The following is a 27,252-nucleotide window of genomic DNA, read 5'->3' on the forward strand; positions in this document are numbered from 1 at the left end:
CTGAGGTCTGAGAATCCCAGTTCAGAGCCAGCTCAGGCAGGAAAATCCATAAGCTTCTTATCTCCAGTTAACCACCAAAAAATGGTTAGAGGAGCTGTGGCTTAAGTGGTAGAGCACTTAGCCTTGAGCAAAAAAGCTCAGGACAGTGCTCAGGCCCTGAGTTCAAGTCCCAGGATTGGCAAAAAACAGCAAAAGAAAGAACCAGTCCCTAAAAAACACTTGCACAGAAACTAGCAATAGTTATGTATAAAGCTAGCCTTTATTTAGGGCAGGGGGAGGAGAGAGGAATGAGCAATGAACAGGCTACATTGCATGTATATGAATATGTCACAATGAAACCCCGTTGAACAACTAACCAATATTAACAAAAATATGGATAAAAGTATCACTCAGTATCCAGAAAGCTCCTCAGGTTTCCTAGAGATCATTAGTATGTCCCAGAATACGATAATATTTTTATCATTATTGTTTTTTGTTAAGAAGTGGTACAAGGGGGTTTCAATTTCACAAGTCAGGTTATGAGTACAATATATTTTGACCAATTTTGCCCTTCCATCCTTCTCTCGTCTCTCCTCATCCCATCTCTAACTGCAAGATATGTACACCTATTTTTACATAATGTACATTGAATATAATGACTGTATTTGTGCATTCATTCTCTTCATTTGTGTTGTTTTTGACTCTAATGGTTTGAACGGCTAAAAAGACTATAAAGCTACTCACTTTTTAGAAATTGACATGAAATCATATATATGAAGCATTATGTGATGTTTATGCAAATAAATATTGTATATACATTGTGTAACATTCAAATCAAGGTAAAACATCTCTGTTCTCTCAAATACTATTTCTTTGTGTAGTGAGAACATTCTAAATCACTTCAAGTTTTTAAAAAAATATGCAATGCATCATTGTTATCTTGCCTATCTGGCTATAACTTAATTCCTGTGAACTGACACATTCTTAAAAGTTGTGTGTCTTCAGTCGATCTAATGTACTATGAATCTATACCAAAGTAAGCTAATTTTTTAAAACAGTAACAATTCTTTTATTTCAACTTTTTATTTTTTAAGTACAAAATATAGCAGAAAATGCTTGTAAAACAAAATATCCAGTGTTTGACATTTTAGTCATGGCCATTCTCCCCTCAATTATTTAATATCTCTTTCATAAACAAAAATCTTCATTCATAAATTAGAAATAGATATAAACTATATTTTTTCTATTTTTATAAAATAAAGGAACTATTGAAGCAAGAAAGATGTGTATGTGTATAAAGATAAAAATGTGAAAGGATACTGGCCGGAAGAAAATTAAATAGAATTCTGTGCAACTTATTTTCATCTCTCAGTGCTTTTTCCAAGGGATCCTTTTCCATTTTATGTTTTGAACATTTTGAAATAAGAGAAATGACAGACTTGTAAACCACAACTCTGCGAGACAACATACTTCTTTAAGTTATTGAACTATTTTTCTCTAGCTTAAGAAGGATTTCGTCTTCCGCTAAGAACAGGGAAGAGCCCGAGGGAGCAATGGAAAGGCAGCCTGAGAAGGGAGATCCTTTCAGCATCTTCATGTATGCATCGCTACGAAGTCACTTCAGAGGCCACAGGAATCAGATCTTACTCTGTTGCAATGAATCGGCTCCCTTCCAGTCAACATGTAACTTGAGATATGTTCCAGCTTTATAGTATGTTGTCAAGAAAGGATGCTGAAATAACAGGATATGTTTAGTTAGATAACAGCATGGTGGAAAACAGAAACTTCCAAGAATCTATATGCTTAAATGCTAATGATTGTGAGGCTGGTGTTAGGTAGAAAATACCAATTCATCAGATGTGGTTATCGTCACTGGTTGTAGTTACTAACTAGGTAGGTCACAAGAAACTAAGTTGAGAGAGTGAGTAGATAACAGAGAGATAAATGAGTAATTTGACCTGGGCCAAGAAAATGTGTCCTCAGAGTTGAGCAAATTCATGAACAGAACCTCATTCAAGAAGACATACACACCAGTCACAATGCAGGAAGTGTTTCCTTGAGTCTTTTCAGAAGGGCAGTAGGTAGTGGCTTGTTGGAAAAGGAGCATCGTCAGAAAGTAGGTCTTCCTACTGTTATTTCAGCTAAGAGGGAGCTCAGGTAGTATACTGTGTACAAGACAAATGCTTCCTGGTGAAGCTTCTCCTCTCTGTTCAGGAAGGCTGTCCTTCCCCAAGGGATCAGAGCCCCTGATGAGGCCCAATGGTCACAGACTCCATTATTTCTGCCACCTGACTCCTCACCATCATCCCCTGCCCAGCATCACCTGTTACCTAACGTTCTTCCAAACATTTCATGACCTTCAACCCACAGTTGTGTCCTTAGCATCTGCCTCTGCTCCCTGCATCACCCACTCTCTCCTGGCACCTGGTTTGGGTGCACAAGGCTTAAAAATGGGACAGGCTCTAACTCCTTGTCCACAGCATGTTGCCACAAGTCCAGGGTCTAATCACCTGAAGGAAATATGGAAGTTATTCAGGATTTCTGTTATGGTTTGGTGATGAAGTGTCTCCCCAAAAGGCTCATGTGTGGAAGGCCTGGACTCCCATCACTGAGAGGTGATTGTATCACATGGGCTCAGCTGTCATTGGCGGATTAATCCCTTGATGGATTAATATGACGGCGTTATTGGGAGAGAATAGAAAACGAAGGAGGCGGGGCCTGGTTGAAGGTAGCAGATCACTGCGGGTGTGCCTGCGAAGGTAAGCCTTGTCCCTGGCCTACCACCTCTACAACCCTGATATTCTGCCTCACCACATCAATAGCAACAGTCAACCATGTGAAGTTTCTGAAAACTATGAGGTAAAATAAATACTTCCTCTTTAGAAAAATGTGTGTGTGCGCTTACTGGGCTTGAATTCAAGGCAAGGCCTGGGTGTTGTCCATGAGCTTTTTTGTTGCTCTAATACTTGAGTCATAGCTCCACTTCTTTTTAGTGGTTAATTGGACATAAGAATCCCATGGACTTTCCTGCGAGATCTGGCTTTAAACTGCCATCCTCAGATCTTAGCCCCCTGAATAGCTAGGATTACAGGTATAAGCCATCAGTGTCCAGAAATAATTGCCATTGGTGAGAAAAGGCAGGATTGAATACTGTGTAATTAATATAATATTGAGGTACAGCTCTTTACATGTAAAATGTGTAAAACAAAGCTCAAAAATACTACTACCAGGTAGGATTTATTGCAGACTGTACTCTCTCTGACTCATCTATCTATCCATCTGTGTCTATCTGTCTGTCCTATCTATCTATCTATCTATCTATCTATCTATCTATCTATCTATCTATCTATCTATCTGTCTGTCTGTCTGTCTGTCTGTCTGTCTGTCTGTCTGTCTGTCTGTCTGCCTGCCTGTCTGTCTGTCTGTCTATCTATCTATCTATCTAATAATAAGAACACAGTGCTTTTGAAATAAAATTGTGGAAAAGGTTGAAAGGGGCAACACTGTATACTGTCACACTGTATTCACAATCTGCCTTAATGAATGGCAACTCCTTTGTCCAACAACTTCAAGATAGTAAAAATATTTTTAAAAAAATGATTGTCAGGAAATGCTGCTTCAAAGATGGACACCATTTTGGACAGGAGTTGTCTGGAAGAGTTTTTTGGTCAAGAGAACTCCAGGCTGGGTTCATGGAACTTAGGCAAGAAGAAAGGTAGAAAAGTGTTTTAGGCAGGTAATCTGGCAAGAATGTTTTCTAAAATAAACTTTTGTAAAAGTGACTCAACACTCAGTCTGCTCTTATTTTCTCTTGATACCCAATGACAGTACAGCTGGCCTCCAATCAGTTTTTCACGACTTCCCATTCTAGCATGACAGAGGGAAATGAACACATCACCCCAGGATCTTGAAGGTGTAACGAGTACCTGTAGAAGCACTCTATTCTCTCTCTTCATCTCTAAATCTCTTGCACTGTAAGACTTTCACTCCCTTACTTGTGTATCTGTGCTAATGTCCTCTTTTTTGGAGTAGAACCATATGAAAAGGCAGTTTTTGAAGACAACACATCTCAAGACATCCCAAGGCACATGCGGACGACCATTCGGAAAGAATCAGAGTGGGAGACCATTAAAAATTCAGAAAAGTTAAATATCAATTCTCAATTACTTTTAAAAAAGAATGCACATTTCATTTGCCTTCGTAAATAGTAAGGAAAAATAACATGTAAGACAGAAGCAAAGTCACTAGGAAGCTAGAGAACACAGAAGCTATAAATTCACTTCTGTCACAGGAGAAATGAAGACATAACCTGTAGATTTCTTGTTTAGGAAAAAAAAGTTAGAGTTTCCATATCTTGGTTAGTTGTAAAATGCCTACCTTGTCCCTTACCGTTCCCTGGGGCTCCTTCCACTATCCTTTGTGAAATTTAGGATTCTTGAAGGGTGTATCTAGAGCAGAGCAGGCTTAGACGAATTGTGGACCAAGGTCAGAAAGAGGTAGTACTGAGAGAAAGGAATTTTTTTTTTTAATGAATGTGATGCTTTTTGCTGCTTTTTTCTGGAAGACATAGCCCAATTCCTTTTTAGGGCATTGGTGCAATTCTTTCTGATAGTGCCCTGAAGATTTGTGGGTAGAAAATATTAGGGTTCCTGGGGATAGCCAGAGCAAGCAAGGAACAACTGAATTTCTCTGCATGTACAGGAAAGGGGAAGTTTGAATTTGCAAGAAGCACAAGAGTTGAATGGAAGTAAGTTGAATAGGCAAAAAGGAAGAGCATCTGATGAGAGAAGGAGGGAGGGAAGGGATGGAGAAAGGGAGAGGAATGGAAGAGTTAGCTACGGTCCCAGGAGAGAGAAGTCCCAGGAAGAATAGGGGGAAAGGGAAAGTGAGGGCCCAGAGGATCAGGAAGATATTCTATACATTAATGGAAGCTGGAGGGCTTGGGGACATACTTCTAAAGGCTACTTCTCAAAGGTCACAGTAGCTGGGCTCCAGTGGCTCACACCTGTAATCCTAGCTCTTGAGGAGGCTGAGATCTGAGGATAGCAATTCAAAGCCAGCCCTGAGCAAACAACTCCGTGACAGACTTATGTGTAAGTTAACTACTAAAAAGCCAGAGGTGGAAGTATGGCTCAAGTGGTAGAATGCTAGCCTTGAGTAAAAATACTAAGCAAGACTGAAAGGCTATCAGTTCAAACTTCAGTATGGGCACACACGCATGCACGCACGCATGCACGCACACACGCACACGCACGCACGCACACACACACACACACACACACGGCTCACAGTGTATACCTCAAAACCACAGGAATACTCTGAAGAAGAAAAATGACATAATGCCTGGTCACAGTACTGACCGTCATTGCACAAAATCATCGAAAAAGGCAATATTCTAGGAAAAATGAATGAATGACTCAACAGAGGTGTTTCTGGTGAATGAGGTAGTTTCTAAATTGTTGGTATCATGACCTATGTAGTGTAGTATACTATTCCAATTCTATTTCCATGGGCATTATCTGGTTACATTTTGAATCCACCACAAGCACAGGTACCTGCTGTTTTCTTGACTTGATAGTAGAGTTTGAGGCTGGGCACAGCTGCTTTCTGGAGAGCATAAATTGACACTCACTTCTTTAGATTTTTTATGCGTAATCGTGCTAATTGGTCGGGAGAGGGGAAGGAAACAGAAAAGCTGACTTAATCATCTCAGTTTCAATTTTGAAAGAAATTAATAACTTGCATTTGGAGGCTGAAGTTTTACAATTTGTTTCAAATTCCTGTTTTCTTTACAGGGTGTATAAAACAGAAAAGATAACCATACGTCATCTTTCAACACTAAAAACTTGGATTAGGACACAATATTAAAACCACCTTATTTACTGTGTCCGAGGACCCTACATTATTTGTAGATAAGTACCCTTGCTTGAATTCCTTTCCCCATTTCTCAAGTAATTTTGATAACAGGAGTTACCAGAAGGATGACCCAAATGAAGCCCATAGTCACTGACCCTATGAGGCAGGGAGCCCCACTAATATTGTATCTCCAGTGGGCCTCTTCTTTAACTCACTCCTTCTTTATTGCTAGGATCTGCAGATGAAGAACAAGCAATCACCTCCTACACAGCTGTGCCAATTTAGCGTACCCCCCCCCCACTCCTGCTTTACTCCCTCATGGAAGATGATGATGATGGATCAGCTCAACAGCTTCTACATCCTGAGGATTTAAATTTAAATCATAACTACTCTCCCCAGGGTTACTTATGGATTATTTCTAACATGAAGACAAATGGTGTTTTGTGGTAGTAGTGCAATCATTATTAGTCCAGGAAGTATAACAGGCCAAAAAGGAAAGCTTAGGAAATGTTTTGGGAATGTTTCCAGATGCCACAGATGTAATGGCTCTGATTGTAAGACGCTTTGCTGTAAAGGGGTTGACTTCCCTGACTTTTAAGGATAAAGAAGACCAGTATCCTTTGCCCTGCCATATCCCTGTTGATTTGGTCAGAAGACAATGGTGGTAGGATGAACTTGGTTGTTTTAATGAGTGGGACAGGAGCAGGATGCAAAGTTTTGGGTTTTTTGTTTTGTTTTGTTTTCCTGATACTATGGTTTGACCTCAAGGCTTGGGTGCTTTCCCTTAGCTTTTCTACTCGAGGCTAGTGCTTTACCACTTGAACCACACCTTCACTTCTGCCTTTTTGCTGGGTAATTGGAGATGAAAGTCTCGTGGACTTTCTTGCCCAGTCTAGTTTGGAATCACAGTCCTCAGATCTCAGTCTCCTGTGTAGCTAGGATTACAGGTGTGAGCCACCAACACCCACACTCATTAATACCTTCAACAACAACAACAACAACAACAAGAAAAATAGCCCTCTTTCTGCTCAATTTCTCAATTCCTTCTGAATTTTTTATTTTTACTTTTTTTTTTTTTTTGCCAGTCCTGGGGTTTGAACTCTGGGCCTAAACACTGTCCCTGGGCTCCTTTTTGCTCAAGGCTAGCGCTCTACCACTTGAGCCGTAGCACCACTTCCAGCTTTTTCTGTGATTAATTGGAGATAAGAGTCTCATGGACTTTTCCTGCGTGGGTTGGCTTTGAACTGTGATCCTCAGACCTCAGCCTCCAGTGTAGCTAGGATTATAGGCGTTAGCCACCAGTCCCAGGCTTGAAAATGTTATTTTTTTTAAGTTACCATATGCATTTCCTTTGTTCTAAATACTTCTTTCCCTATTTCATACCAAGGGCCTGCCTTATAAGAATGACCACATTTTTCTATGTCATAGCAGGTTTTGTTTGAGAATTTCTTTTACTTCCCTGTGACCTGCAAGAGGACATAAATACAAAAGTGTGCATTTACTTGAAGACTGTGGCTATACTTACCGTTTTTTGTACTTGGGAATTAGCCAAAATATCAAAATGATGGCTAAAATAAAGAAGATCACACCAAAGAAGAAGCCTAGGGAGGAAAACAAAGTAATTAAATGCAGGGGGAAAAGTTCATCCAGATGTTTTCAACTCTACCTTAAGGTTACCAACTAACTTTTTATATGCAACTATAAGTTCTGCTGTCCCTCAAGGTTAAATATTGACCTTCAGGAAGTAGTTCTTGCAGCCTGCCCATGTCTCTCCTGTAAGATGTGAGACACAGGCTCCTCCAAGAAACAAGATTCCCTCTGGACCAAACCTGATTATAAGACTTTTTCTGCCAGGCACTGTTGGCTCCTGCCTGTAATTCTAGCTACTCAAGGGGCTGAGATCTGAGGACTGGGCAGGAAAGTCCATGAGACTTATCTCCAATGAACCAGCTAAAAGCCAGGAAAAAAATTTAAAAAAAAAAAAAAGCTGTGGCTCAAGTGTCAGAGTACCAGTCTTTAGTGGAAAAAGCCAAGTAGGAGTGTGAGGCTCTAATTTAAAGCCCAGTGTGGGCACCAAAAACCAAAACAAATAAAATAAAACACCCATTCTTATACAGACAAACCATAGAAATTAACTAGGCAAACCGGTCTTGCTGCTGCTTTCAGTTTAAGCAAATAGGAAAGATTATCATCTGGAAGCAAAGAGGAAGTTGCTGCTTCTACTCACACTGAAGAGTCCCTCTCTCTCTTTCTCTACCCCGTACGTATGTATGTATGTACGTATGTATGTATGTAGCTTTCTATCTACATATACCTCTCTCTATATATAAGTATACACACATATATACATATACATATATTTTTTTTTCTGTAATAGGGTTTGAACTTAGGGCCTTTGACTTGCTAGATGGGCACTCTACCACTTGAGCCATGTCTCTGGCCCCCAAATAGTGATTTTTTTTTTCACACTAAAGGATGATTTTCATTTGTCATGGTTCAAAATAGTAAAAAAAAAAAAACCCAAAATCCTTTGATGAAAGATAAACTTCTTTTCATTTGAATTGACCTTATCATAGAAGGTCTTTTGATCTCTTTTTACACTGTATTCATTATAAGTAGCTCAGTAAGGTCCAAGTTAAATAAGTAGATACTTACTGTCAAAGACACCACAATTCCTCAGCAAACCCTTCACAATACTTACCAACTATGAGATTAGTACGTGAGCCTGAAAGGAAGAACAAAAATCACAAGAACATCAGCGTGGCATACAACATAATCCAACAGCCTGTGGTGTTTAGGGCAATCTGTTCTAAGTTTCCCTTAGTACTCAGCTAATTCTTTTCTCATGATGAGTCTGAACTCCGTGTTTGTACTTGCTAAGTGGGCACTCTACCACCTGAGCCATGCCCCCAGCCCATTTTGCCTTCTAGTTATTTTCCCAATAGTCTTGAGTGATTTTTTTTTCCCAGTAGGCTGGTCGGGACTGCTATTCCTGTAGCCTACAGCATGGAGAATGGAGAGCGGGCCTGGGCTCTGCTGCAGGGAAGGCACTGCCTGACCCATGAATTTTCTTGAAGGCCTCCTTTGCTACTAAAGTATGCCGAGCTTTTACGGCCCCCAGTCTATAAGAACTCGTGATGCATGCAACTCTGCAGTGATATACACAAAGACAGCACAGAGACCGGAGGAGAGTGAAGACAGAAAGGCCGGTCCTCTTCTCATTGCTGTAAGCTTCCTGGGAAGAGCTAATAGCTGTGTGTGTGGTTGTACCCGCACTATCACTGTATCTCATCTGAGTACACTGGATACTGTATATACTGGTATTAAAACTAGGGGAGTGAAAGGGAATATCAAAATCGAGAGACAAAGGATAAAAAGACAAACGACTCCAAAGGCAATACTTGCAAAAAAAATTTGGTGTAAACCAACTGAACAACTCATGGGGGGAGAGGGGAATGAGGGAGGAGGTAACAAACAGTACAAGAAATGTACCCAAGGCCTAACGTATGAAGCTGTAACCCCTCTGTACATCACTTTGACAATTAAAAAAAAAAATTGTGGCACCCGGCACGGGTGGCTCATGCTTGTAATTCTAGCTACTCAGGAGGCTGAGATCTGAAGAGTGCAGTTCGAATTCAACCCAGGCAGTAAAGTCCATGTGATTCTTATCTTTGATTAACACCCAGAAAACTGGAAGTGGTGCTATGGCTCACAAAGTGGCAGAGTGCTAGCCAAAAAGCTCAGGGACAGCACCCAGGCCCTGAGAACAAGCCCCAGGACCAAAAATTAAAAAACCAAAAATTTAAAAAACATGGAAAAGAAGAGATCTCCTCTGTCACTCCTTGGTTTATAAATGAATCTAGGAACCAAGTTAATAAGAAGCTGATTAGCAAGATAAAATTAGACAAGTTTTGTTTGATTTATATGTACATGGGGAGACTGAAGAAATGACCTAAGCAGATTTTTTTTCAGACTTTTTAGAGGAAAAATAATAAACTTGTGAAAGAATGATGGGACAAATGGATCTATGGAGTTGGGTTAGTTCCAAGAACATCATTAAGAAAAATGCTAGGTGCTGGTGGCTCACCCCTGTAATTCTACTCAGAAAGCTAAGATCTGAGGACCAAGATTCAGAGGCACAACAGCTATGTACATCTATGAGACTAAGCAAAATGAACTCCAAGAGATGGTCGTTAGGTTTAATGTACTAGGTGAATTTCCTGTGGCGTACCCTCTGTGGTCACTGTATATGATTTTGGTGCCCTGGATATTGTATATATGCTTATCTGAACTAGAGAAGGGAAAGAAAAATGAGAGAGGGTGAAACAAATATGACGAGAAATATACTACCTTATTATGTAACTGTACCCCCTCTGTACATCACCTTGTCAATAAAATTTAATTTAAAAAAAATGATCCAGAGCCAGCCTGAGAAGACAAGACCCATGAGAATCTTATCGCTAATTAGCTAGCCAAAAGCTAAAGTGGAGGTGTAGCTCAAGAGGTAGAACACCAGTCTTGAACAAAAAAGCAAAGTGAGAGTAAGGCCCTGAATTCAAGCCCCAGTATCAGCAAACAGAAGGAGGAGGAGGAGGAGGAAGTGATGGAGGAAGGTGGAGAGGTGCGGAGGATCCAGCTCAGAGCCTAGTACATTAAAGTCAACAGAGCACTACCCCGGAGCAATACTCCCAGTCCCAGCAAAACAGTCTAAGGAAGGCACAGGCTAAATGGCCCTTCTTGCATTACAATTCCTGACGCAATCTCATCATGAGACAAGTGCTATTCCAATTTGTCTTTTTTTTTTTTCCTTGAGATGGAATATCCTTGACCCCTTCATTAGTATATGCCATAAATATCACATTGCAGTTGATGCAGGATGGATTGATGAATGGAAAGTCACCACAGCTGGGAAGGGCTACATTCCTTGCCCTTGTACTTACCAGTTGTACATAAGGCCAGAGGAGGGTCCCAACTGTCATCGGCCTGGCATTGGCTCCAGGGGCTGCCGTCCAATGTATACCCCTCCTCACACTCTAGAGTTATGTTTTCCTGATAATGATATTCTTCTTTTAGTCCCAGCTTATTCCGGATCCCATCCATAGACGACGGGAGGCTACATTTCACTTCTGAAATCAGAAAATTCAGAACCAAGTTACTTATTGTTGTTGGCTGCAACCATTTGACAAAGAGGAGACATGTTTTCAATCAAGAGTTGATTGAATGGTTAACTGACTTTTGACCCTTCCAAACATCCTATGAGTTAACATTCTCTGACTTATATGGAACACTTTTATTTATTCTGCAACTGGAAGGTTCTAGAAGGCTGAGGAGTTAGGACAGTCCTTGGGTTATACGGCAACAGAGGTATCATTCAGTTCTTTCAAGCTATATAACACATACTGGTATTTTTGGTCAGCTACATGCATGTCTCTGGCCCATTTCTATACAGAAAGAAAAGAAGTCATGATTCTGAATTTTAAGTATGACTTTTTTTCCTTTGTTTGCGTTTTTTGCCCACCCATCATTACCTTCTTCAACTTCAAGCAAAACCTCTTTGTCTTATAAGAGCCTCAAAATTAGCCTAAACTATTATTTTTTCCTTTATAGGTATCATGTGGTCTTCCTACATGAAAAGAATAGGCTGGGGTTGTTAGCACAGACTCCTTCTGTAAACAAGAAGTCCAGAGAATAAAGGAAAAGAACTTGTTCTTTTTACCAAAGCTCCTGAATGACTTGCTCACACTGTGGATGGAAAATTACTAGTATAAAGCAGGCTTGAAGAGGATAATTAAGACAAAATAAATTATAAATATTCAGTGTTTGTAATATTTGAATAAATAACTGTGAGAAGAAAGCAGCTTCCGGCAAGGCTCATAACCCCTCTTATTTTTAGGAGAAGATCTTTCCCAGGGTCTCAACCTCTATCTTTGAAATGTTTTTTTGAATTTTCACACATATTTATGTGACAGAAGCACATGAACTTCTAGTTTGTGTATGTGTACATGCGTGTGCTTGCGTGCATGTACTTCTGTGCCAGTACTAGAACTTGAACTTAGGGACTCATGCTCTCCTATAGCTTTGTTTCTTTTTGGGGGGGGGGCAAAGACACTCTTTTAATTGGACTTGGCTTTGCTGGTCGTTGACAAGCTGCAGACACGATTACAATTCCACAGTAAACAGACATCCTTGTTAGCAGTCAGGCAACTTGGAGAAAATACACAAATAGATGCAACTTCATACGCTTCCTAACAAAGCAACGTCTCTAGCTTTTCCTTATATCCTTTTTGTGCACTGAGTTCAGTGATACCAAATTATACAAAACTATGAGAGGAGGGGAACGATAATACCACAAAATACTTTTATGAATATTACCAGTATTAATTAAAATTACTTTTTTTTTTTTTTGCTTTGCTGGTCCTGGGGCTTGAACTTTGGGCCAGGGTGTTATCTCTGAGAGTCTTTGTGCTCAAGGCTAGCACTCTACCACTTAAGCCACAACGCCACTTCTGGCTTTTTTATAGCTTTGTTTCATTCAAGGTTGGTGCTCTACCACTTGAACCATGGCTCTGCTTCCAACACATGAACTTCTAGACATGAGCGGATCCACAGAACTGTGTGTTTTCTGCAATCTATTCTTGCTGGTTAGCCAGAACTGTGTGTTTTGTGCAATCTATTGCCGATTAGCACAGATGCATCACTGTTCTTGCTGTGATGGGCTTCTTTATCTGTCTCTAGAATGAGAGGATGAGCAGCATAGGAGGGATTTCTGAGTCTCTGGAGATAGGCAGGACTCTATGTTCCTGCACTTGGTGGACTACAGAACTCTGGGGTGTGTCCGAAGACAACACTCTGGGGTGTGTTCGAAGACAACCCTCTGCCTACCCCCTGCCCTCAGCTTAGCATGTCTAAAAAGAAAGAATACATTAATAATACAAAGCAAAAGCACTTAACTTACAGTTTTCTAGACTAAAACCACCCCACATTTTTTAATATAAAGGGAACAACATATAGCATAGTGTACATCTCAGGCAGGGATTCAGGGGTCCAATCTTTGACACGCCCCTCCACAAGCTGGGCAACAAGGACCAGTTTTTGGGTCTCTCTGACCTTAATTTTTTCCTTTGTGGGAATGCCAGGATAAGAACGTCATTTCTTCAGAATTTTTTGAAGTCTAACACAAATAACTTCTAGAAAGACCTCAGAATCCTGTATAGTCCTGGGATATCTTATTTGTTTGTTCCAGTCCTGGGGTTTGAACCAAGGCCTTAGATGCTATCCCTGAGCTTTTTAGCTTAAGGCTAGCACTGTACTATTTGAGCTATAGCTCCATTGTGTTATTGGAAAAAGGGGTCTTATTGAGTAGTAGAGTTAGTCCTTGGCAGATCCTTGGAAGTGTGCCTTCCTACTGTCTGATCTTCCTTTCCCTTTTCCATCCACACGCATTCACCAGCCCGGTGCCAGAGGTTCACGCCTGTAATCCTAGCTACTCAGGAGGCTGAAATCTGAGGATCTAGGTTTGAAGTCAGCCTGGGAAGGAAAGCCCATGAAACTCTTATCCAGTTAATCCCACCCAAAGCTGGAAGTAGAGGTGTGGCTCAAGTGGTAGAGTGTCAGCCTTGAATGAAAGACCTAAGGGATAGCTCCCAGGCCCTGAGTGCAAGCCCCAGTACAGGTACTATCCTCGTAATCTTGTTAAATCATCATCCTGTCGATGAAAGCTCAATTTTATTAGCTCTGTGGTAAATTTTCTGTAAGAACCCAGAATAAGAAATACCAAGAAATGAGATACCTTTGCAATAATGATCAAATTCACTCCAGGTTCTCTGAGGTGTGCAAAAAATGAAGCCCCTCCCCACCATCAGGTAGCCAGGGTCACAGGTGTAGTTGACTTTCATCCCAGGAAGATAGGACGATGTGTATTCGCCAATGTGGTGGCCGTTCTGGAGTTTGGGTGGATGTGGGCAAGCTAAGACCAAGTTCACACACAAACCAAGAAAAGACACTGAGTTCAGCTGAGAAGCGCAAATACAGCAAGCCAGTATCTCAGGCCGTTAGCGCTGCATGGAGACCTGAGGCAGGCAGACCATGAGCTGCTCACTCTTAGCTAATTGGGTGGAAGACTGATTCTTTCGACCCAGTATTCAGTATTTAGACACAGACCTCTGTGCTCGCTCCTTGCAAACTGTATCAGATAGATGGACAACAGATGTCCATAAACTATCAGTTCAATGCTGTGCTGTTCTTACTGGAAGAAGAAGAGCTTATAATAACCAACAGAGCCTCAAATGAGCCTACAATTATCAGGGACTCTCATTTTAAGCCAGATGAATATGTTTTTTAAAAAGGAGCTACAGAGACTAAGCACATCCTAAACTTCCATTGACCCAGGTTATCCCATACTGCTTTTGTGAATGGTGAGATGAAGGGCTAGCCCAATGTAGGCAGCAGCTTGAACAAAACACATGGGAAATAACAGAATATGAATATCTATATATGAATTTCCTTAATTACTCAAAACATGAGCCATTCTGAAATAAATAATACTATATACTATAGTATAGTAAACTACATTGATCTCATGTATATTTAGAGAGAATGTATTTCATATCTCTAGTATATCTCTAGTATAAAGACAACTAACAGTAGCCATGCCATGAAAGAACATTTGCTTCGATACTTTTCAGTGTTTTGAAACTATTCTCTACAAAATCTGGATTTTTACCAGTTCTCTTCACTTTCCAACTCGCTGCTTTCAATTCCTAGGAAAGGCCATCAGAAGACCATCAAATTGGTTTTGCATGAAGCTTTGTTTTGTTTTTCGATGGAATTTCATTATACCTTGAACTGCTGGGCTCAAACATCTTACTAGCTTAGCTTCCTAAGTAGCTGGAACTACAGGTGTTCACTATTGGGCCTAGCTAGAATACTACCAATTGCAACACCGTGTGTCACATCTAAAACCCATCTGCCACTCACCTAGGAGGCCGTTTTGTCTCTGCCATTCTCTTTTTTTTTTGTCAGTCCTGGGCCTTGGACTCAGGGCCTGAGCACTGTCCCTGGCTTCTTTGCTCAAGGCTATGGCTCTACCACTTGAGCCACAGCGCTACTTCTGGCTTTTCCTATATATGTGGTGCTGAGGAATTGAACCCAGGGCTTCATGCATGCTAGGCAAGCACTCTACCACTAGGCCACATTCCCAGCCCTCTGCCATTCTTAAGAAAGCCATGTTCACAAGCAAAACTGACCATCACTAAAGGAATATGGAGATTCTTGCACAGACTGTCAACCAGTTTAGGATATGCAGAAATAGATACTAACTAGAAGGAACAAAAAGTTCACAGCGAGGGGGAGGACCACTCCAAACCCCATTCCCTTGACTGTCACTGGTGCAGCGGATGGTGCGCTCCCCTGTGAGGTTGAAGGTCATCCTTCTGTCTGGGTGGGAGTCACATGTGTAAGACACTTCTTTTCCATAAGGAATATCTCCCAGAAGCGTGCTTGTGTGTCTTCCATTAAGGATAGTTGGAGGACTTGGGCAAAATATTTCTAGAAAGAAGATAAGTGTTTTAAGTTCTATTAGGGTTCCAATCAAGAGAGCTAATTTGCTCATGGTGTCCTGTGAATGGGTTATGCACAATTTTTTTTTTCTTTTAGAAAGGACATAACTTACATGACTGGAATTCAAACCTGTAATGTTTCTTTGCTAAGAAAGAACTAACCAAGGTGTGGTCTAAAATGTTGTCTTTTGCACAAGTCCAAAAGGCAGGTGCCTGGACCACTTAGATAGCTCAGTTCTTCATGAATTTGGAAAGTGATTAGTAGGTTTTGTCAATACTTGGTTGTATACTTTACATCAGACATAATGAAAGTCCTGGGTTGAAAATAAAAAGACAGCTGAAGATTTGGTCCTTAAAGTTCAGGGAAACCTTTGTGAAGCTTGTTCCTATTGTTTTTAGATGATACCAATGTTTCTTAATGGTTTGAAGGCCACTGTTACCAGTACCCACATCAAATATGCAATGGTATTATCAGAACTTTAGAGCTGTTTATACCAGATGTGGTGTTATAAAAAAAACCACAACAATCTTGTCTACTTGATTGAGAATCACCTGAGAGATTAGTAAAACACCACTCTGGGTGAGAGAAGTAGATCTTGAGGGCTCTGTTGTAATGAATGGATTAATCCCTTGATAGATGCATAAATGTGATGGCATTTGGGGGAGGTAATAAAAGTAGGAGGTGGGGACTCGTTGAAAACAGTGCATTGAAAGCTTGCCCAACGTCTTCCTATCTCTCTTTTTCTTTTTTCTTTTCCCCTCTGCTTCTTGGCCACCATGATGTGAACTGCTTACTTCATGAGCCAGAATAAATAACAAAGATGTTTTTGTCAGGTATTTGGTCATACTGATACAAGACTAACTCACAAGATTATATGGTCCCAGAGAACCTTTATTTTTCACTTGTGCTTTTCTTTTTTTTTGCCAGTCCTGGGCCTTGGACTCAGGGCCTGAGCGCTGTCCCTGGCTTCTTCTTGCTCAGGGCTAGCACTCTGCCACTTGGGCCACAGCGCCCCCTCTGCCGTTTTCCATATATGTGGTGCTGGGGAATCGAACTAAGAGCTTCATGTGTAGGAGGCAAGCACTCTTGCCACTAGGCCATACTCCCAGCCCCTCACTTGTGCTTTTCTTTCAAACTATCACTGTCATATAGCTGTGCTTTTAGTATATGCGCTAGAATTAGCTCCCTCCTTAAAACCAATTGATGCCTCTAATCTAATATGAATTTAGGAATAGATTCCTAAGTTTATCAGAATTGTGCATTAAAACACATAAAAGTCTTCGTGATCAAACGATAATTTCTTTTTTTTTTGGCCAGTTCTGGGCCTTGGACTCAGGGCCTGAGCACCATCCCTGGCTTCTTCCCGCTCAAGGCTAGCACTCTGCCATCTGAGCCACAGCGCCCCTTCTGGCCGTTTTCCATATATGTGGTGCTGGGGAATCAAACCGAGAGCTTCATGTGTAGGAGGCAAGCACTCTTGCCACTAGGCCATATTCCTAGCCCAAACAACAATTTCTTGTACCCAATTTCTCTCAGTTGTGTTTATTCAACATATCCTCATGTACTTAATTTTAGCTTTATGTGTCTCTAGAAGGTTGCATTTATTGGATGGCCGAATTTCCTGTGTATTGGATGCTCTTATAATATTAACCATAAGAAGTTCTGGAAAATATTATAATCTAATTTGATATGGGCATTTTCTAATCAATAGGAAAAAATAATTTTAAAAAGTTTTGCTGAGCTTCAAGAAAAAGAAATAGGAAAAGTCAATAATATCTTGGGAAATGAAATATGTACATTTATCTATTTATCAATTTCTGCATGTTTGGAATGTCTTATTTGTGTGGATAGTTTCAAAATGTAAGGCACCTCATTACCAGACTAGCTTCTCATGAAAATCTGTTTTACTCTATGACACATCCCTGTTTAATGTGCTATGTTATATAGTCTTACTATTTTTTTTTTTTTTTTTTACAGAACTAGGCATTGAAATCAGGCCCTCCTATTCGCTTAGGGAAGCAAGCGCTTTACCACAAAGCCACGTTCTTTTTTAGAAACTTTATTATTATTATGTTTTTGTTTTTTATGTGGTACTGAGAAATCAAACTCAGGACCTCATGCATGGTAGGCAAGTACTCTACCACTAAGCCAAAAATCCCAGGCCCTTGAGCCACATTCTTAGCCCCTTATAGTCTACAGTTGTTGTTTTTTTAATTAAAAAATATTCTTACTTATCATCTGTTTCCCAACTAGAAAGCAATCTCCATGAAGATAGAGAGAAGTTTATCCTACTAGTTACTCTTTTTACATATGAGAAACATAGACTAAATAACAGGCTGAATAAATAGCTTAGATAAATTGGGACAAAAGAGCATTAAAGAGTGCAGAGAGATTACTTCTTGATAACAAAACTAAAAAAGTAAATAAATAAGATTTGACATACCTTTGCATAACTTAACCTCTTCTAACATCTCTTTCCCACAAGGCTCAACATTATTAAAGCTTTTTTGGGGTACAGGTTAATGCCATAATGTATGATACATAAGACCAACATAAAGAAGAAGTATTTCTTTTAAGCAGTAAAGATCCAGACAACTGATCATACATGAGGCAAAATGCACTGGAAAATAAGTAAGTGCAACTATACAGGCTGTTTTCTACTCACGTTCACATACAGGAACACTGCTGTTCCACCGGGTCCTCATTCCATCCAAGACACAATAACGAGCTGAGGAGCCTTTCAATCGGAACCTAAAAGAGAAGCCAGAAATAGGTTGAATAATTCCCACATCTCCTTTTTATGACCAGATGTTCAGATTTCTCGCGTGGTCCTCAAGAGAACTTGGTTCCTAGGCTTTAGGCCTAGATGAAAGTCTCATTTCATTAGGAATTTCAAATCATTAGTACATTAGTACATCTCAATACTCTGCTGACTGTCAAAGTGCTTAGAGCTGGTATGCTTAGTCATCTTACAGACTCTACTGCCTACCACCCACTAGGAAGGCACTGAACACAGAACCAGACGACCTCATGAGCACAGACCTGTGATCTTCAGGGCCCATCTTTCATTGATTGATGGCTGGCCAGCATCTGATTTGTCCTCATCAGCAGGTCAGGAGGGAAAGAGCTCTTGATTTGTGTGAACAAATAAGAGAGGATCTAGAAAGGTAATAGGCATTGTTCTCCTTGCTACTGTAATTGCTGTGTGTGTGTGTGTGTGTGTGTGTGTGTGTCTGCGCGCGCGCGTGCCAGTTTTAGAATTTGAACTCAGGGCCTGGGCACTGTCCCTGAGCTTTTTCACTCAAGGCTAGCACTCTACCACTTGAGCCTCAGCTCCACTTTGGTGGTTAATTGGAGATAAGAGTCTCATGGACTTTCCTGTTCAGGCTGGCTTTGAACAACTATCTTCTGAGTGGCTAGGATTATTATGCATGAGACACCAGTGCCCTATAATTGCAATAGGCAAGAAGGAAGATCACAGAAGAATACTGAAGCAAGTGTTCTGAATAAGGAGGGGGAACGAGGAAAAAAGGAGTCTGTCACACTAAAATGCGCAGCTTATTACTTATCCTCCTGACACCTATAGTTATTCTAAAACTGGAAACCATTATTGGGCAGTAGATTTTATAAATGGCAAAGATTTCTGAGGAGTTATTAAAAAATAATTTTTATTATCCAATTCTGTTAACTTCCCATAGACCAGTAGTGCTCACCAGTACCAAAAGTTTTGGATTTATACAAACAACTAGTAATACCACCGGAAGCACTAACATTGGCCATTATAGTTCCAATATCAAAGACAACACTGACATGAAGATATATGATTAGATCAAAGCACCCTTATCCGTTCACTAATATAAATTCTACTAATAATTGGCTTTAAGTATCCTGAAACAACTCTTAAATGACTCATTATTGGGTGAACAATTTTTGTCTTAGCCATCAAACTATTTCCCCCTCCCAAATCTTCTATTACAGTATGCTTCTAACTTTCATTATTTATCTAGTCATGTCAAATGCCAGCTAAAACATCAAGATCAGTTACTGGCTATGCTTCTACTTCCTCTTTCTCTCCTAATGTTGGCACCACTAAGTTATTTTTTTCACAACTATTATTTTTTATAAATAAATTATTTTTTCACAACATTATTTTACAACTATCCTTCCATGCCAAGCACCAATGCCTCCCTCAGGCTTGTAATCCTAGCTACTCAGGAGGCTGAGATCTGAGGATCACGGTTCGAGGCTAGCCCAGGCTTGAACTCTAACCACCAGAAAACTGGAAGTGGAGTCATTGGCTCAAAGTGATAAGAGTGCTAGCTTGGAGCAAAAGAAGCTCAGAGCCAGCACCTAGGCCCTGAGTTCAAAGCCCATGACTGACAACCAAACCAAACCAAACCAAAAATTATCCTTCCACCAGAAGCAGTTGACCTTCTACTAAGTCAATCTGTGTGTGTGTGTGTGTGTGTGTGTGTGTATGTGTGTGTGTGTCTATGTGTCTGTGTGTGTTCTCTTGATCCAACACAGTCACTACCTAGTATTGAGTCTCTGGTCTCTTCTAGGTCATACTCACCCTTCATCACAAGTGAAGGTCACCCTTGCCCCAAATTCTGGATTGAGCGGAAGTTTCACGTGCCCATGAGGGAGTTGGCTGGTAAAGTTATCACATAATTTCACTAGGAGGGGAAAAAAAGGAAAGAGAAATTAAGTCTACCATGAGAGAGAGAGGCAGAGTGAGGTGAAAGCCATTTGAGAGTCTAGACACCTGCGCAGGTGGGGGCCATGGTACTCCAGTCTCCTTGGGGTGTACAGTTCAGAGACGCAGCCCCGCGGAGGTCATAGCCGGGGAGGCAGCTGTAGAATACTTCTTCCCCTACTAAGAAGCTGTCCTTGCTTGGGGCAAGCTGACCATTCGGGATTCCTGGAGGAGGCTTGCATCCTGGGAAAAGAGAACCAAAGCACTGTTCATTCTATAAAACATTGTTTATTCCTCAGTGGTGAGCTGACTCATGCCTATAATCCTAGCTATTCAGGAGGCTGAGATCTGAGTATTGTGGTTCAAAGCCAGCCCAGGCTGGAAAATCCATGAGAATCTTATCTCCAATTAGCCACCAGAAAACTGGAAGTGGCCTTGTGGCTCAAGTGGTAGAGCACTAGCCTTGAGCTGAAGAGCTCAGGGTCAGTGCCCAAGCCCAGAGTTCAAGCCCCATGACTGAACAAAACAAAACAAAAAAACCTGCTAATGGCCTGGCATGCCTATAATCCTAGCTACTCAGGAGGCTGAGATCTGAGTATCACAATTCGAAGCCAGCCTGGGCAGGAAACTACATGAGACTCCTATCTCCAATAGAGTACTTAGGAAAAGCTGGAAGAGGCACTGTGGCTCAAGTGGTAGAGTGCTAGCCTTGAGTGCAAAGAGGCTCAGGGACAGTGCCCAGGCCCTGAGCTCAAGCCCCAAGACTGGCAAAAAACAAAAAAAACAACCAAAAACCTATTAATGGACCTACATTCTTACTGATGAGAAAACTAACATATACACACACACCACCCCACACCTTGAGGGTTTAAGATTGTCTAGCTGAAAGTCACAAAACGGATCCATTAAAAAACATGAGACTAGAACTGAACAGACGCCTTAGTTCTTTGTTTTTTCTATAACATCCATGGTTAAGAATAATACATCTATGCTTAAAGACTCCTAGTTCCTGCTAGAATTCTTCCAAATTCTATTCACATGGAGTAAAATTACTAAGGTTAGTGTGTTTTTTATCTTCACACTGACTACAATGGCTAGAAGATTGAAGACCCCAAGCTGCTTTACCTCCAGGGCTCTGGTTAAGTTCTAAACACCGGAAGTATAGTATACCAAATGAAAAGGTAAGAAAAGTGACAGAGCACATTCTATTTCTAGAGGTGGCTCCTGCTGGGGCAGCCTTCAGAGCTTTCACCTAGCAGCAGCAACTTTAATTGGAAGAATTTGGGTACCCCCACGACCAGCTAGATGCCAGCAGCGGGGGGAGGGGGAGCTGCTGTGTGGGCATTGAGAGTTGCTCTGTGCTCTAATCTTGGGGTAATAGATGCTCCCTAATCCTCTGGTGATACTGCCTTCCTCTTGCTCTTCTTGCCTTTCCAACCACTTCATAATCCTTTCCCTGCATGAAATACCCCCATTCATTGAAGAATCGAGCTGAACAAAAGCTCTGGAGAGAGACAGGGTAGACATGGCTTCTAAACTTGGGTTTCTAAGTTAGTATCTGCTTTATCATGGAAAAACAAACATCTCACACATTGTCTCCGTAAAACAACACGGTGGTAATCAACTCGTGGGTTTATTTGCAGAATGAAATGTGCAAATTTCCTGTAGCCAGGGTGTTTGCCAGATTAGATGAATCATTCATCAGGCCTTAGCAATTATTGATAGATGTGTAATGGATACAGGTGATGGAGGCGAGGGTAGATAACTCCTTTCTACGAGAATCCCAAGGGTGTATGCAATCTTAGATTCATTTTTGCTTCTCAACTTGAATGCATGTGTTTATATATATATATATACATACTTGTAGAGCACACACACACCTGCAGAGCGTGCACGCGCGCACGCGCACACGCACACACACACACACATTTCTACCTCCCAAGACAATTGACTTAGCCAGCCTGTTCATCACACATGCCTCCTTCAGAACCAAAGCTGGTCTTCTGGTCCTCCAATTACTCACACCACCACGGGGCCCTCTCAGTCCTGTCAGACTTACCCCTAGAGCAGCTTGGTAATTCCGGCTCCCATTTGCTCAGGGCTGTGCAAGTCACGCGGGGGGTTCCTTTCATGACGAAGCCAGACTGACAGCTGAACTCCACGGTGTCAGATAAGGAAAAGGAGTTCTTGCTGCCAGACACCATGACTCCATTCTCAACCCTCGGAGGTAGGCAGGTATTGGCCGAGACGCACTGCGGAGATGGGCCGCTCCACACACCCTTATTCTCCTCATTGCTGGTGCAGAATATGGACGAGTTCCCCACCAGGTTGAACAGCTTCTTCCCTCTGGGTCCGGGAGTGCAGCGATAGGTCACCACCGTGCCATATGGAATGGCATCACCGTTGCTGCCAAGGACCTCTCCATTGGTGATGGGTGGGGGTGGCTCACAGAGAATTCCTGGGCAATTTAAATGATGAAGGAAAGAAATTGGATGACTCTTCAAACGAATGGTTAGGTTTTTTTAGATTCCCTGTTTTCTTTTGATCTTTATTTAATGCATAGATAAGTCTTACAATATTGTAACTGAGGTTATAATTATTATAGCCTTCCGAGAGCAGAAGCCCCTGAGTTCGAGCCCCAAATACTGGCAAAACAAACAAACAAACAAATTTATGAATTTTTTTCTTTCTGGAACGTTCCATTGAGTAATTTTGGATTGTAGTTGACCTTGGGTAAGTGAAGCCAGGGAAAACATCAGTATGGGTCAGGGTGGATATAAGTGCCGGGGGGGGGGGGGGGGGGTGGTGTGTGTGTGTGTGTGTGTGTGTGTGTGTGTGTGTGTTCGTTCCTGGACTTGAACTCAGGGCCTGTGCATTGTCTCTGAGCTCTTTTGCTCAAGGCTAGTGCTGTACCATCAAGCTATAGCTCCACTTATAGCTTTTTTTTTTGGGGGGGGGGGAGTTAATTAGAGATAATTCCTGCCCAGGCTGGCTTGGAACTGTAATCCTCAGATCTCAGCCTCCTGAGTAGCTAGGAATATAGGCCTGAGCCACCAGTGCTCCTATTCTAGGTTCTTTTGGTGCCTTGTGGAAGGAGTAGCAGGGATGGAGGTGTGAAACACTAGGCCCCAGCTAAGTGCTACTTTTGTTTTTGTTTTTTTTTTTGGCCAGTCCTGGGGCTTGGACTCTGGGCCTGAGCACTGTCCTTGGCTTCTTTTTGCTCAAGGCTAGCACTCTGCCACTTGAGCCACAGCGCCACTTCTGGCCATTTTCTGTATATGTGGTGCTGGGGAATTGAACCCAGGGCCTCATGTATATGAGGCAAGCACTCTTGCCACTAGGCCATATCCCCAGCCCCTAAGTGCTACTTTTGAACAACAGCAATATCTCTTGTGAAATAGAAGGACAGCACTAAGAAAAGGGAAGGAAGGTAACAATGGAGCCAGTCTGCTGTTTAGGTTCTTCCTGCACTGTTGGAGATGTGGTAAAGGCAGAAGTTAAATTCCTGTCTAGAAAATCAAGGACGTATAAGGTCACCTTTGGGTGACTCATTAAAAGAGTAAGAAAATTAGGGTGAAATAAAACAGGATGTAGTTTAAAAGGTATTGAGGAGAAAATGTGAAATAATAAAAAATACTTGATTAATGTAAAAGTGTCAGAAATAAAACTGGGTATCAGGGGCTAAGGCCTATAATTCTAAGCTCCTTAGCAGGCTGAGATCTGGAAGATCAAGGTTTGAAGCTAAGCCAAGCAGAAAAGTTTCTAAGCCACCATCTCCAATTAACCAGCAAAAAGTAAGACTGGAGTTATGGCTCAATTGTTAGAGGACTACCCAAGAGCAAGCACACCAAATGAGAGCACGAGACTCCACATTCAAACCCCTGTATTGGTACAAAGAAACAAACATAAAATAACCAGAAATGTTAGACTTACACTTAACAGTAACCTTGTTAAACTGAAATGTTCTAAACACTCCAATCGAAAACTCCAATTTAGATTGGGGGGGGAAAAAAAGCCTGACTAGATGATATTTACAAAATAAAGAATGTCTGGAAATAAAAGAGCTGAAACATGTGTGCTGCAAAAATGAGGAACAAAAAAAGAATGCTGGTCATTATTAATACCATGCAAAGTACCTTTTAAGGAAAAAAATATGACTAGAGATGTTTCCTTATCATAAAAAGAACCCACTCAGCAGAACAATACGAATAAACCAAAAATTTCACACATGTCATAAAGCAGTCTTAAAACGCACACATTAAAACTGTTAAAACTTAAAGGAGAAAGGACAAACTTGTCAACCTCAATAGCGATCCCTAGCACTGGCGAGAATGTATAATTCCAGAGGGAAATCAGAATGCATTAGTAAAAGTGGTAGAAAGGGAAATTCAAACTCACTCTCACAAGTAGGTGCTTCATTATCCCAAATAACAGTGTTTTCTGAGATGATACACGTCGCAGAGGAATGACCCAGGAGTTGGTATCTAGAAGTGGAGAGGAAGGAATGTTATGAGCTAAGTGCACAGGTAATCTACCCACTGAAGTCCCTATTCCTGGACTTTATGATCTGGGGAAATTCATGACACTTCCCAACTTCCTTTCTTCCTTGCTTGCTTTCTTCTTCTCTCCTTTCTTTCTCTATCTACTATTTTTTTTTCCCCCGGTTGTGAGGCTTGAACTTAGGGCCCAGATGCTGTCCCTGAGCTTTGCTGCTCAAGACTAGAGCTCTGCCACATTTCCACTTCAGGCTTTTTTTTTTTTTTTAAGTGTTTATTTGGAGACAAGAGTCTCATGGACTTTCTTTCTCAGGCTGGCTTTAAACTATTGCTAGGTTGATAGGAATATGCCACCATACCTGTTTTTTTGTTGTTTTTTATTGTGTATGTGTTGACACAATCTGAGCCTCTCTCAAATTGTTTGCCAGGATTGATTCTGTGATCTGCCAGATCTCAGCCTTTCAAGCACCTATATTATAGCAGTGAGCTACTGTGCGAGGCTACAAACTGAATATTTAAAATATTACACACTTTTTTTTTGTAACACAGGTATTTGAACTCACGACCTCATGCTTTCTAGGTGGGCACTCTACCATTAGAGTCTTGCCTTAGTGCAATTATTTCTTTGACTGAAACTGTTCTTGGGGCTAGGAATGTGGCTTAGTGGTAGAGTGCTTGCCTAGCATGCATAAAGCCCTGGGTTTGATTCCTCAGTACCATATACACAGAAAAAGCTGGAAGTAGCACTGTGGCTCAAGTGGTAAGAGTGCTAGCCTTGAGCACAGAGAGGTTCGGGGACAGAGTCCAGGCCCTGAGAACCCAAGCCCCAGAACCAGCAAAAAAAAAAAAAAAAAGCAACCTTTCTTTAGTTAATGTCTGGGTTTAAACTCAGACTTGTACTTTCTAGGAAAACAATCTACGACTTAGGTTCTATAAAGATGTCATATATATATATATATACACATATATATGTATATATATGTACACACACATCTATACATATATACACACACATCTATACATACACACACACACACACACACACACACACACACACACACACACACACACATTTTGCCAGGTCCTGAGCTTTTAGGGGGAAGTTTTTCCTTACTGATTTCAGTCACTTCACTTGCTACTGCTATGTTAGAAAATTCTACTTCTTCACAATTTAAGTCTTGGTTGATGAAGTGGGATTCATTCATTTTTTTCTAAGCTGTTTAATTTGTTGGCATATAGCTAGAACAGTCTCTTATATTCCATTGCTTACTCATAATTTTACTTATGAGTTTTCTTTTTTTGTCTAGCAAATGATCTTAATTTTTTAGTTTTATTGTTTATATTTTTCTAATCATAATCTCTTTCATTTATTTCTGTCTGATATTTATCATTTCTTTCCTTCTGCTTACTTAAGGCTTAGTTTGTTCTTTTCTTGGAGGGATTCTTTGGAGTTTTTTTTCTTTGTGGTTTACCATAAGTGTACATAAAGTGATTTATAATGAATGGGCTACATTAAAGCTGGTTACATCTTAACTCTGACTGTATATGAAAATTTAACTTTACTCCCTTACACTTTCCCTTGCCATGCCTAGAATGTTTTATTTCAATCTGAAGAACTCTTTTCAACATTTCCTACGAAGCAGATGTAGTGGTTATGAACTCCTGCAGTTATTGTCTGAGGAAAGTTTGAATGGACAGTCTGGCAGAGCAGGAGGGTGTACTTGCTGCTGGAGCCCCCAGACAGCCTGGGCTGGGGGCCTAGTTCAGAATCTGCAAGCCCTTCGGTGTATGAGGACTTTAATTTCTTCACAGGCTCATTTAACCCTTATTATGGTCTGCCTTTTAGAATATTGCTAGCTTTCTTAGTATAAGGTGGTTTTTACTTGCATTTTTCTATTCACTGGAGATATTGGATTCTAGATGTGACTAGAAGGTAGTACCGCTATCCCAGCACCTTTTTTTTTTTTTTTTTTGCCAGTCCTGGGGCTTGGACTCAGGGCCTGAGCACTGTCCCTGGCTTCTTTTTGCTCAAGGCTAACACTCTACCACTTGAGCCACAGCACACCTTCTGGCTTTTTCTATATATGTGGTACTGAGGAATTGAACCTAGGGCCTCATGTATATGAAGCAAGCACTCTACCACTAGGCCATATTCCCAGCCCCATATCCCAGCGCCTTTGAACTAACAGCTACTGAGCCCAACTTACCCTTGGTTACAGGTATAAGTGATTATAGATCCGAATTGAGTGCCTGATTGTACATGGACCATGCCATTCAGAAGCTCAGAAGGGGTTTTACATGCTTTACCTATGGGAAAGAAGCAGAATTTGAAAGCCAGGTAAAGTAATCTGAAACTTTTTTTTAGTACAAAATGTCCTAACCCAAGTATAGCTTACTTACTGTCAAGCACAGATAATTCCACAGATATTGTAACTTTGAGAAGGCTAATCAGACCATCTTAGAATCAGCCACTAGGAAAGGCCTTCCTTTCCAAAAGACCAGCCCTTATTTCTTCCTCATCTCTCACACTATGGCTCCCGGAAAACACACACAGTTCATTAATTACCAATCTTATCAAGGTATTGTAATTCACTGATCTCAAACAAAGCCTGACATTCACTTATCTCTTATTCAATATATTTTTATTCAATATATTTTCTTCTGAGT

General features: G+C 41.0%; 1 protein-coding gene across 1 annotated transcript in view; it reads right to left on the reverse strand.

Annotated features, from left to right (window-relative positions):
• Window positions 1–240: 240 nt before the first annotated feature.
• Cr2 (complement C3d receptor 2) overlaps window positions 241–27,252 on the reverse strand; it is a 74,428-nt gene continuing 47,416 nt past the window's right edge. Inside the window, exons 29-42 of the mRNA XM_048358242.1 lie at window positions 26,793–26,892; window positions 24,488–24,573; window positions 22,149–22,547; window positions 20,159–20,332; window positions 19,967–20,069; window positions 18,059–18,144; window positions 15,154–15,381; window positions 13,625–13,801; window positions 10,776–10,961; window positions 8,537–8,560; window positions 7,361–7,436; window positions 5,535–5,639; window positions 4,357–4,442; window positions 241–1,711 (exon numbers count right to left, since the gene is read on the reverse strand). Coding sequence (XP_048214199.1) covers window positions 4,406–4,442; window positions 5,535–5,639; window positions 7,361–7,436; window positions 8,537–8,560; window positions 10,776–10,961; window positions 13,625–13,801; window positions 15,154–15,381; window positions 18,059–18,144; window positions 19,967–20,069; window positions 20,159–20,332; window positions 22,149–22,547; window positions 24,488–24,573; window positions 26,793–26,892 — 1,781 coding nt within the window. The 3' untranslated portion in view covers window positions 241–1,711; window positions 4,357–4,405. The remainder of the gene's footprint in view (window positions 1,712–4,356; window positions 4,443–5,534; window positions 5,640–7,360; window positions 7,437–8,536; window positions 8,561–10,775; window positions 10,962–13,624; window positions 13,802–15,153; window positions 15,382–18,058; window positions 18,145–19,966; window positions 20,070–20,158; window positions 20,333–22,148; window positions 22,548–24,487; window positions 24,574–26,792; window positions 26,893–27,252) is intronic.

The sequence above is a fragment of the Perognathus longimembris genome, chromosome 11 (assembly GCF_023159225.1).
Source record: "Perognathus longimembris pacificus isolate PPM17 chromosome 11, ASM2315922v1, whole genome shotgun sequence".
Classification (NCBI taxonomy): Eukaryota; Metazoa; Chordata; class Mammalia; order Rodentia; family Heteromyidae; genus Perognathus; species Perognathus longimembris.